This window comes from Clarias gariepinus, chromosome 15 (assembly GCF_024256425.1).
Source record: "Clarias gariepinus isolate MV-2021 ecotype Netherlands chromosome 15, CGAR_prim_01v2, whole genome shotgun sequence".
Taxonomy (NCBI): Eukaryota; Metazoa; Chordata; class Actinopteri; order Siluriformes; family Clariidae; genus Clarias; species Clarias gariepinus.
Genome location: NC_071114.1, coordinates 23,126,592 through 23,138,771, shown reverse-complemented (window position 1 = coordinate 23,138,771; position 12,180 = coordinate 23,126,592). Strand labels below are relative to the sequence as shown.

General features: G+C 39.8%; 1 protein-coding gene across 1 annotated transcript in view; it reads right to left on the bottom strand.

Annotated features, from left to right (window-relative positions):
• igf1rb (insulin-like growth factor 1b receptor) overlaps positions 1–12,180 on the bottom strand; it is a 90,033-nt gene that overhangs the window by 24,253 nt on the left and 53,600 nt on the right. The window contains exons 3-8 of the mRNA XM_053512742.1: positions 5,641–5,944; positions 3,363–3,499; positions 3,132–3,276; positions 1,127–1,335; positions 909–1,035; positions 85–326 (exon numbers count right to left, since the gene is read on the bottom strand). Of these exons, the coding sequence (XP_053368717.1) occupies positions 85–326; positions 909–1,035; positions 1,127–1,335; positions 3,132–3,276; positions 3,363–3,499; positions 5,641–5,944 (1,164 nt within the window). The remainder of the gene's footprint in view (positions 1–84; positions 327–908; positions 1,036–1,126; positions 1,336–3,131; positions 3,277–3,362; positions 3,500–5,640; positions 5,945–12,180) is intronic.

The window sequence follows — 12,180 nt, the reverse complement described above, 5'->3', positions numbered from 1 at the left end:
GAGCAAGGAATATTAGGTTTATTATTCACACTATTTCATAGATCAGTATTCTGTCTTAAATAAGAGTACACATTCACTGTTTACCTTTAGGTTTGGTGCGAATATAGACCAACTTGCTCTTGGCCCCCAGAAGATGTGTGTCTATGTCCAATACTATGAAAGTTACAGCCTCCAAAAAGATGGCATACTGCGTCACGGGTTTGAGGCCTGCCAAAAGGACTTCAGGATTTCTGTTTTGGTCCAGAGGCAAGTCCACATCAACCACCTTCCAGCTGTCGGACCCACAACCATCCAGATCCTCATTCACAGAGATGTTCTGAAAAGGCCTGTCATAGAATGAAACCATCACACAGATCTTTATAGAAGTGAAAGTGATTTAATGTGGATAATACATTTGTGCAAGGATAAACAAACACTGGGGCATGTTGTCTTAATTATCAACAATGAGGAGATGAAGCATAGAGTAGTCTTACTTTTACCAAATATTAAACATTACGAAGTTTGTTTGAGACAAGCTGGGATTTGTGATAAAACTTTCTGTTGAACAAAGGCATAATACTCATCCATATTTACATAAGACTTTAGGCTTAGTACAGTGAGGAGACTCTTAGCTGCAGTGACTTTTAAATGGTGCAAACATTTTAAAGAAAGCTGTTCATCCGTGAATGACGATTCTAACAGAGGTGGCTTAGGGCCCACTGCAGTTGTTCTCGTCAAAATTCAGTAAGGGAAACGCCTAACCCTAACCCTTCTTAGAAGGCAACTACAAACACATTTCTACCGATTCATAGTTCTGAATCGGACACACGTGGGTGTGACAATTAGGTGTCCATGTACTTTTGGCCATATGGTGTAACTGCTAAACCAGGTGTAAAAATTCACCAGGTGTAAAAAGCCAAAAGACTCACGCTTCTTTGTAGTACACTTCAAAACTGATGAGTCCTCTGTAACCTGGTGGTTGATAGCGTTCCCATGTTAATGCTATGGTGTTACTCCCAGTGCTATTGCTTAGCACTTTCAGAATTTTCAGTTTACCTGGAACACAAAAACATTTCAACAAATGTAAATCTAACCAATCCAACATCTAGTACTAGGTTCTAAAAGAGTTTGTAGTTTAAACACTTACAGTTTGCACTGATGCCGTTGTTGCGGAAATCCTCCTCCACAAACTTCTCCTTGATGCCCGTTTTCAGCCACATCTTACGAATCTCGGACTTGCACAGTTGGGGGTTCCGAGAAAAAAACAGCTTTCCAGCATGAATGGTCAGGTTGTGCTGTGACCAGTCCCACAGGAACTGGAGTTTCTGGTTATCAAACGCTGAGAATGCATACATGCTGCAGAAGAGGATAAAACTATCAATCTTCTAAGAGGAAAAAGAAGACAAAGACAAAACCCTCTGTTGCCATCATCTACAATTTTCCACATGAGACTGGCTTGGTTCATGCAATTTTGGTTTCATTTAATTTGATCTAACAAATAAAGCAACAAAATTAACCGTACAAAGATATTAGAGTGTACTTGTTTAATGTGTATCAGAATAATTAGGCTACAGTTAAAGTCATACACCTTAACCAAATATATGTAAACTAAGTTTTTACAACAACTGATATTTAACCCAGGTAAACATTCCCTCTCTTTGGTCAGTTAGGATCAATATTTTAAGAAAGTGAAATGTCGGTTTGTTAAATGACATTTGCTCCTAGGTGTGTGCATGTTCTGGCCAAATGGGATCCTACACAAGCTGCACACAGATATATCCAGAAGTTTACATACACCTTTGCCAAATATATTTAAACCCAGTTTTTCACAATTTCTAGCATTTAATTTTAGCATACATTCGCTCAGGATCATTACAGTATAGTTTAATTTTAATATAAAGTTTAGAATAAGGGCTTTTATTTATTTCAATATGTTCATAGTGGTTCAGACGATTACATACACTTAAGCACAAACCCGATTCTACCCCTTACCCCTACACTTAGCCCTACCCCTCTGTTTGGCGCGTTCACGTGAAGGGGTAGGGGTGTCTCATTTCTCTTTTGGTTGGAGGGGTAGGGGTAAGGGGAAGGGCCAGATAGCCCTCCAAACAAAGATTTTTCGGGACCTCACTTTAAACGAAGGGCTAAGTGAAATTTTCAACATGGCTGCTCACTCAAGCAAGCAGCTTAAACCATAAACGTAACAAATTTTTGCCATTAATAAGGATTTTTATGACAAGTTTTTATCATATGTATATTACCTTTAGTCTTGTGTTTGTGTTTATGGTAATGTTATGTAAAGAAACGTTTGCAAAAAAATCGCAAAAGTTTGCTAGCGGATAGCACCGTTTGCAAGATATTACAAAAATATATTTTTATGTCATATACACTTTACTGCATGCTACAAACAAATATGAAAGTTCAGTAGCACGGCAGTTTGCCAAGCATTTGATAATGCATTGTTTGTTTTGCTTACGGCCATATGTGTACATGTAAATGAACGGATACGTATGATGACGTATAACAGTGTTGTAATGGTGTCCCATTTCTTAGGGGAAATATTTTAACCCTTCCCCTTTCCACTTCGTTTCAAGGGACAAGGGGAAGGGGCGAGGGGTAGGGGAAGGGGTAGAAAATAGAATTGGGATTGGGCTTTAGTATCTGGTAATATGGCCTTTAAATTGTTTAACTTGGGTGAAATGTTTCAGTTAGCCTTCCAGAAGCTTCTTACAATACATTGCTGGAATTTTAGCCCATTCGTCTGGACGGAACAGGTGTAACTGCGCCAGGTTTGTAGGGCTTCTTGCTCCTGCACATCTTTTTTGATCTGCCCACAATTATTTTTTTATTATTGCATTTAGGTAAAGACCACTATAATACATTGACTTCAGTGTCCTTAAGCAATTTTGCCACAACTTTTAAAGTAAGCCTTTCTTAAGCCAACTAAAACTTGCAATATTTATGTATAGTGAATAAGACAAATTATTATTTGCATCAAGAAATCTCAAACATAGTTTTAGGAATCAGAAATAATTTAAAAAATAATTTTAAAACATTTTCAACAGTAAAATAACTATAAAAACTTCAGCGTAAAGCAATATTTCTTTTCTAATGCCAATAAATATCGAAACCCACAAGCGCGTAAAGCTTACTTATCGCAGAGCTCCTTCCCCATAATGTGGTTTAAACTTTTGAGGAAGGACAGCGAGCTCAGAGTGGGAGAATGAAAAATCCTCACGCATCCTGTCACCGTCTTGATGAGGCCCAAGAACTTCTCCAGCTCGGATGCTATGTTGTCTGCAACACAGATAAAGGACTGAGTGCCACCCAAAATCCGAATACAAGTGTTTTATGCAGGAGTGAAGTATTATACAGATACTTACTGCCACGGCGGATGTCGATGCGCAGGCTGCCGTTAATAACCGTGCAGTCCTTCAGGGACTGTGCAGCGTCCACAGAGTCGATGTCTTTCCCTTCGCATACCTTGTCGCACAAGCCATCACAAGCGCTGCAGAACATGCTGTAAGGGAAAAGAAACACTGCTCATATAGGGGGATTAAAATTAGAGCTGTTATACAAGATGGACTAATCCATTAATGCAACTGGATTTTTTTTTCGGGGGTGGGGGGGGGTTATATTTGATTACTGCACTAAAGAAGGAATTTAAGGGTGTTTTCACATTTGGCCACCGGGATCGTTTATGAGAACACTTGACCCCAAAGTCTAGTTAATTTTGATTAGTGAGAACACAATCAAAGTATTTTCTCTAATTTATAACTAAACTTACGGATGACTTTTAGGCTCTGCTGTATAACCATTTAATGCAATTTAGGTTATCTTTTGATTTTACACTATTACACAAATTTCCTCTGGGAAGTAAAATGCTTTGAGCTCTCTCTCTCTCTCTCACCCTTATTGTGTGTATAGATGCATTATTTATGTCACTCAAAGCATGACAAGTTTTGAAACACGTATAACCTATTTATTACTGCTCTACTTTATTATTGCGCTTATGTCTGGCTGGGACTCCCCAACAATTCTGTCACGCCCTCATTATAGCAGCAGTTACCAAATGTTTGTCAGTAAAATTTCAGTCTAAATGATTTGATTTAAGCACTCCGTTTGTGGCTTGAAGCAGGTTTGTACAAAATAAATGTATTATTAAGATGACGCTAACACTTCACTCAGTAATCTGTCAGTAATTACAGGAAGCCCCCTGTAAAGCCGCAACTAACCCGAGTTGGGAAATGCTGCCCTAAATCACACTACAGCTGTTTCTCCCGGCAGGGGATGTGGACTGCACTGGAAACCCTTTGGCTGTGTAATTTGCTATGGCTCTAAACGTGTTACACTGCTACCTCTCCTGCAACTCATACCTTTCAAATGTACAGAACACCATGACAGTACAGACCATGACATGGAGATATAAAAAGCAAGATGGTGACACACATGCACGTACACACAGAATAAACACTTATGCTGAGCCCAGGAATAGATGTTTGTAATGCAATACGTGCGTAAGGGGTATTTTGCAGCTCAGGCTGTATAGTCACACCTTTACCGAGGCACGTCTCTCAACAGCTATTTTCAACTATAGGTAGAGACCTATAACTTTAAAGTAAACAGCATGTGTATCTGGACAGAAATGAATTAGCGTTAATCACTAATTACATAGAAAAATAAGAAGCCCGGTGCTTCCCCCCCCTGGCTGGCCTGCTCCCACACTACATTCCACTGCCTGTGCAATGACGGTAAATCATTTTTATCTTGATTTTGTAATAAAATTGCCTTTCATTTTCTACTCCCAGGCTGTGTGCTCTTCAAAAATGCTGGTGGGGGGTGAGGGCAGTTAGCACGTTCCCTCCATGTGTTACACTGCCTGTGATGTCGCACGAGCAGCAGTTCATATAGACGTGCCACTTTAGGTCGTCTTTGAGGAAGCAAATGTCAAAAGCCCTCACTCTGTGTGATTAGGGAGAACTAATCACTAAATAAGAAGAAATTTAGGGGATACTGTAAATGCGTGGATTGTACCTGTCTTAAAAACTTAACTTTTTAACTCCAAAAAAGTGAAAACTGATCATTTTGAAATACTGACAGGGGTACAACGATATAATGGTCTGAAAAGTAGTAAAATAATTTATTATTACTGGAGGTGATTAGTAGTACGGTCGCCTTGCAGGGTCTGGGTTCGATTCCCGCCTCGGTGTGCATGGAGTTTTCATGTTCTCCCTCGTGCTTGGTGGGTTTCCTAAGGGTACTCCGGTTTCCTCCCACAGTCCAGAGACATGCAGATTAGAGTTACCGGCATTCCCAAATTTCCCGTAGCGTGTAAGTGTGTGTGTGCGTGTGTGTGCGCGTGTGCGTGTGCCCTGTGATGGATTAACACCCCGTCCAGGCTCCAGGCCCACTTTGACCCCGTACAAATTATTACAATACAAACACCTATTCCTGGCTCATCGTTCATGTTTATTCACACTACTGGTCCGGTCCCATGTCGTACAAAGCTGCAAATTAGCAGAATAAGGGCCAACTGAATTGCTGCTCACGTGGTAATTGCGTCTAGAGATGAAAATCACTGGATACACAGTGCCTGGGCAGCCTTCACAGAAAGTGTCGGTTCATCACCGCTATAGATGCTGCTTCACATGTCTGACTTACCTCTGACTGTTTTCACGGTTAAACCCAGGTGGGCACTCCATCATGCACTCGCCCTTGTGGATGACGAAGCGCTCGGAGTAAGACAGGTGGATCTCGGAGCACGTTTCTAAAGTGATGCAGCGCCAGCCCTCAAACATGTACGTGCCTAGAGGGCACTGCTCCACGCAGCGACCTTCATGGGAGTAGTGCTGGCAGGCGGTGCAGGCCGTGGTACTGTCTGGTGCTGTGCAGCTGCCCAGGCACTGTGCGTGGCAGCACTCTCCTGATTCCGTACATGCCCGCTGCCCACATCGCTCTGGGCACACTAAAGAGAGAAAAAAAATTGAAAGGAGAGGAGACAGAGAGAGAGAGAGAAAAAAAGTTAGCGTTCACTTTAACACCAATTCCCGCTGCGATCTCTGATCTATCTAGTCCATGTGTTCCTTGAGAGTTACAAGGGCAGCATAAAAACGAGGTGAGGATTTAAATAGACTTATAGCTTTAGCTATCAAAGTGCAGCTGAAGCCACAACAAATCCACCGCAGTCATTTGAGAGGACTGTTTTGGTTTTGCCAGAGGCGCCAGTGGCACTGCAAGTGAACAGGAAAGCCAGATGTTTCTCGTACGAACCAAAAAGAAAAGGTGGTGCTTATGCTTTTTAAAAAAGATGAACAGAATTTAAGCAGCCTGCATTGTTCCTGAATAAAAAATAAATAAATAAAAAAACAGCAGCAGGAAAAGACACTGCATATTTAAACATTAGAGCTCCTAAAAAAAACCATTTCCCGTGCACGTTTTGATCAAACAGCTTCAAACAAAGCAATGGTTACATAACACGGAGCTTAATATGCAGCTCACTGATCTACAGCAAATCCATACGCATTCTTTCTGTAAGTTTATTTTATTTCTTTTCGTTGTTATGGAACCATGAAGGAAAGAAAAACATTAGAAAATTTTTTTTTGATTTATATTTAGTCTGCAGTAAATAAAATATAATTTCCTGAAACACAGAGACTATTCTATCCCTATACTTGGGCTTAAACTGGTGGTACATTTGCATAAGAATCATTCTTAATTTTACGCACATGTTGTTTAAGACTGTAAAAAAAATTATGCATTGTAAGATTATATGTCTGAAGTTGCAGATCTGCAGATCGGCCAATGTCGAACTAAAAGAATAATAAAATTAAATAAAAATAATATGCATAATGTGCAAATATAATTCGATGTCGCCACACAGTTTGTACATTCACACTCTATGAGCAGCATTGTCGACAAACCCGCTTGCGTATCTTGTATACATCTGGAGGAGTAAAAGCAAAGTCCACTAGATGGCACATCAGAGCCAAAACATCCCTGTTTCTCAGGTTTTAAAATTGAACTGTAACGTTTATCCTTGAAACTTTCTGCCACTGTCTGATTCCAGGCTTTGAAAAGTCTAGAATAAATACTTAAAATTTATATCATACATCGTTTGACTGTGACCATACCTAACTGCCATCTCTCATTCTCTTCTGCTCTCTCTCTCCCTCTACCCGTCTCTCTGTCGAGCTATATATGATGCCTCTGAGCTTCTAGTGATCCAGACCCCCTCTGCCCCCTGGACCTGACTGAGTCATCCTGGTGTGCTGCTTCTGGTTGGAGATCTCATCGCATGGATGCCCCGCGTGGTCTGCCTGGGATGCGTGTGATGACTGGGGACAATTCCACTTTTTCACGAAGACGGTCCTGTCCTCGGCTGATGCAGACAGTTGTTCTCTGAGGACTTGTGACTTCAGTCACTCGATAGTTCAGGACTGGAGTTTCCTACAGTATACCTGAGCCTCCAATAACGAACTGCACTCCATTTTAACTTAAACACACCTCCTGTTATACTGAACTTCCTGTCTCACACAGTATGATGCAGATCAATTCCTGCTATCCGTTTCATCCGAATTAAGATGAGTTCCCTGTTGAGACTGGTTCCTCTCAAGGTTTCTTCCTATTACCATCTCAGGGAGTGCCACTGTCGCCGGCGTCCTCGGCTTCGCTCATCAATCATCATTCATCATTCGTCTTACTTTGATTTATACACGTTCACATCTCATACAAACTTAAATAATTCTTTTGATTGTGTAAAGCTGCTTTGCGACAATGTCAATTGTTAAAAGCACTATACAAAATAAAATTGAACTCAATTGATTTTATTAAACTGGTTCTTGAAACAAGATGCATAGCTGTTAAGGCAATGCAAAAGGCTCATTAAAAAACTATATGCACTAAATGTAATTAAAAGAAAAAAACAGACAAAAAAAAAATCAAAATCAATCCTGAGCACGGCATGGTACAAATCAAACTTGCCTAATATGAAAGTGCCTTTAATTTCTAAGGATGTCCTAAAGCACAGTATCACCGCAGGATAAATGTGGCAGCCACTTGTGTACACACAGTTAAATGGCTACAGATAAAACTAGAGTAGGCAGGGTTTTACAGTAACAGGCTGCAGGGGCGGGGGGGTAGTGGGGCGGGTGGCAAATGGAGAAACTGTTGTAAATAATACAAGATGCTGCAATGTTTTTTGGTGTCTAAAAATCAGCTTTTTTTAAAATAATTTTTATGGTGAATATTTGGTGGAAAATCTAATAAATATTAGGGATGGGAATCATCATAATCGTCCTGGATTGATATAAAAAATTTTTATTTTGTTATGGTTTACTCTAAAGCTTTATACAACTAAAATCTAACATGAATAATTCACTGTAGTACATTCTCTAAAAGATTAGTTCTACACTTTTTAGTTTAACAATACAAAATAACTTTTTATACTGTTAAACCAATACAGAAGAGTAAAGTAGAATTATTTGGTAAATAGACTAAACCAAAACAAAAAAAGGCTACATTTCATACTGAGCGGCACAATTCATAAAATTATTCTCTACTCCCACAAAGGATTCTGTGCCTGCTAATGTGTGAATAGTTCAAAGTGCACCAACTGTAGGATTAAAGAAGAACTGCAAACATATTCAATTTAGAAAATGAATTAATGTTCGCAAGTTCGTAAAGAATTTTAGCTTGATGCGTCTGCTGCACTTTGATACTCTTATTCGCCAGGCCCCAAACACACACACACACGAAGGACAAACACACACGCATACATGACTCAGAAGTTCTCTGTTTATTATCAGCGAAAGAAAGCATATTTAAGCTTCTGACCAGGTGTTGTGTCACGTAAAGAACCAGTCATTAAGATGTGAGAGTCATAGAGAGACTCATTTGCTGGTTAAACAAAGAGGGGTTCCAGCGGACACTATTCTGAGCTATATGGATGTTGATTCTGAACACAGGACATAGTTATAGGAAGTGCTACTATATAAGGAATCACGATGAAGGAGTTGTTTCATAGCCACAGAGGCATGGGGAAAGATTATACATTATATTACATCGGACAAGAACAAACATACAGTACACACTAATAGATCTGAATTTACAATAATGAACTGAATTTACATTAAAAGGACGACAGCAGGGTCACAACGGACGAGGGATGACTTGGCAAAATGTTACTAATAAGACATTAGGGCTAGACGTCCAAGGTATGCCAGTTAAAATCAAAACATGTACAGTATATATGAGATTATTCCAGATTCACAAGTAGTTTGATTAATCTGATGTTTTATTTAAAGAGGGATCTATGAATTTTTTTTTTCTCCCACCTAAAATTCATAATTGCATATTTTGATGATAAAATGCAAAGCTGCAACACGGAAAGCTCAGCAGGTCGGAGGTTTGTGACTATTTTCAGTATTGTTCAGCCTTTTCCTTGGCCTCCCGATCTCTCCCTAATGATCGTCCTCTCGGGTGTCCATATGTACAGATCTAAAGCACTTGCAACCATGGGGAGGCAATTACAGATTAATGCTCTCTGGTTTACACAGAGAAAAATACTGCATGCTGCAGAAAGCAGTGTTTATAAAACGCAGAAAAAGCACAGCCCGCATGCTAAACACCAGGGTTTCTTCCTCCTCGTTAGGATCTAGTTCCAACTTACACACAAATCCAGTCCACAGATTCCACTGAGCCAGAACTACCAACCAGATCCCTCTGCTATCATTCTAAATAAGAGCGCATTGTAAAAGGAGAGAGAGAGAGAGAGAGAGAGAGAGAGAGAGGAAAAACTGATTCAGGTCAGAGCACCAGCAAGAAAAACACCATCTTTAACACAGAAACAGTCTACATTTAAATGAGCTCCTGCTCCTCGCTTCTGATGAACATCGCTCTCAAGATATCCAGGAGCACTAGTGACATGCTGTGAGCTCAGATATCAACTCAGGTGACACCAAGATTGAAACTGCAGGAGGGGGGGTGGACGGTGGAGGGGGGAGGGAGGAGGAAAAAAAATCCACCGTGGCGAATGAGATCGTCCGACAATTGCCCTCACAACACACTCCCTCTCAGTTCATGTGAACTCAGATGACCCCTGGAGGATTAAACCCAAACAAAGTGCCGAAGCGTCATCCTGCTGTAATGAAGGAGCTGTTGTGTGTAAATTCCTGACAGTAAAGCTCTAGCGGTTCTCCCCCCGGAAACTTTCCTATTGTTAATATATAAGAGGGCGATAATGATAAACAAGTGTTCTCTTGGCATTAGTGATTTTGTGTGTTCGTGCGTGTGTGCGTGAACGTGCGTGTAAACCTCACACAAACCCTTTCATGCAAAACTTGAGTAATTTAAATATTAAAGTCGATGATGGAAATACTGCTGTGCTGAGAAGTGACACAGAAAAGGTCACTTTGAGTTCTGTCTCATGTGTTTTGGTAAATTATAAAGTGGTCATTAAATATCTGTAAATCAGCTGAAGTAGTAGACAGTAGTGTTAATTGTCAGCTATTTTCAATTTTAGTCTTAGTCTCGAGATAAATGTCCCTGTTAGTTTTTATCATATTTAGTTAATCTTATCCTTTTTTTGTTTAGTCACGTTTTAGTCGACTAAAAGTCTTGGACATTTTAGTCTAGTTTTAATCAATGAAAATGTAACCTTTTTGCAAAAAACATTATTAACTAACCCTACAGTTAATCTAGTCTAGCCAAGACGCTTTTTAAAGGTTTTTCACAAAATAATTATCTTAACATTTTAACATGTATCTTACCATCTGATGTTTTCAGCTAATTATACTTACTTTAAAGAATTTCACACATGAAACACACATACAACTACATATGAAATGCATGCGCAAAGTGACACCTATGAGATGCGCACACAAACTCTCCATGCACACAGTTTGTGTGTGCGCACGGAGAGCGCATGTGTGTGTGTGTTTGAGAGAAGTTTGTTCCGACGCCTCTTAAAAATGGGCCCAAATATCATCTCTTCCCTTTGGCCCGAGTAATACCGCTGTCATGACGAAGAGTTAAAGATGACTGAGCTTGTAACACGGGATCACTGCACGCGCAAATCACTCCTGATATGCCACGTGCCCATGACCCAGTAAACACTACTGCTCGCACCATTATGAATGAACACCGCATTGCAGCAGATTGTGATATCATGAGCATACATTTACACAGAACAGTTATGAGTATATTAGTCGCAGTAAAAAACTGGAATAGTGCAAACATTTTTAACAAGTCCGTACGTGCGTGAATGAATATCCTGGCCGACGTGGCTTGGAGTCCACTGCAATCATTTCTGTGAACATTCAGCCAGCGGAATGCCTGATCCCTGAAAATTGATGGATATCTTGTGGAAGAGACGCATCTGTCTGTGTGAACGCTACGCACAACGAAACTAGCAGTCCGATCGCGGCTCCGGCGGACTGAGACAACTTTCTATCTTGGAATCTAAGCACTACTAAAATGCTAAATTAACAGAAGTGCGTTAAGTGTAGCAGGGGATTATATAGAGAAATAAAGGTAGTTTTTACTTCCATGACTGTGTTCAGTTATTCGACTTATGTACTATCAAAAGTCCCGGTTTGACTTGAATGACCCATATACGTTACAATTTCTTTTTCTACAACAAAAAACACAAATAAATATACTTCTATAGATATGAAATGAAGCAGCAACATTTATTTTTCTTAAAAAGGCAACACTATTTTATTCCTAGCAAACGATTTAGACTATGCATGATTGATACAAGCCTAAAAGGAATCATGACACTGATGATATTTGCATCACATCACTCATATCTACCTGCCCTTTCTTGTGTCTCATAATAATCATTGTGAGCTGATGACAGCGGAAACAGCCGAAAGAGCTATAGGAGGGGCGAGCGCGAGAGTAATAACAAAAGCGTGATCAAGGGTTAGAGGTTGTTAAAATTAAGATAACCTTGAGGCAAGTTCCAGCAGGCCAAACAGAGATTTAAAAAGAATAATAAATAAATAAAAAAAGACGATGCAAAGTGGAAATTTTCCACAGGGAATATTTGTTACTTCTCAAAAGCTTTTTTTTGTGTGTGTGCATGAGGGAGCTGCTGATAGAAAAACATTCTCTAAAAAAAAAAAAAAAAAAAAAAGTAGGAAGATGTGACCATGATACAACATGAGTGCAAAATACCTGCATTTTAATTCCGTACCCAGT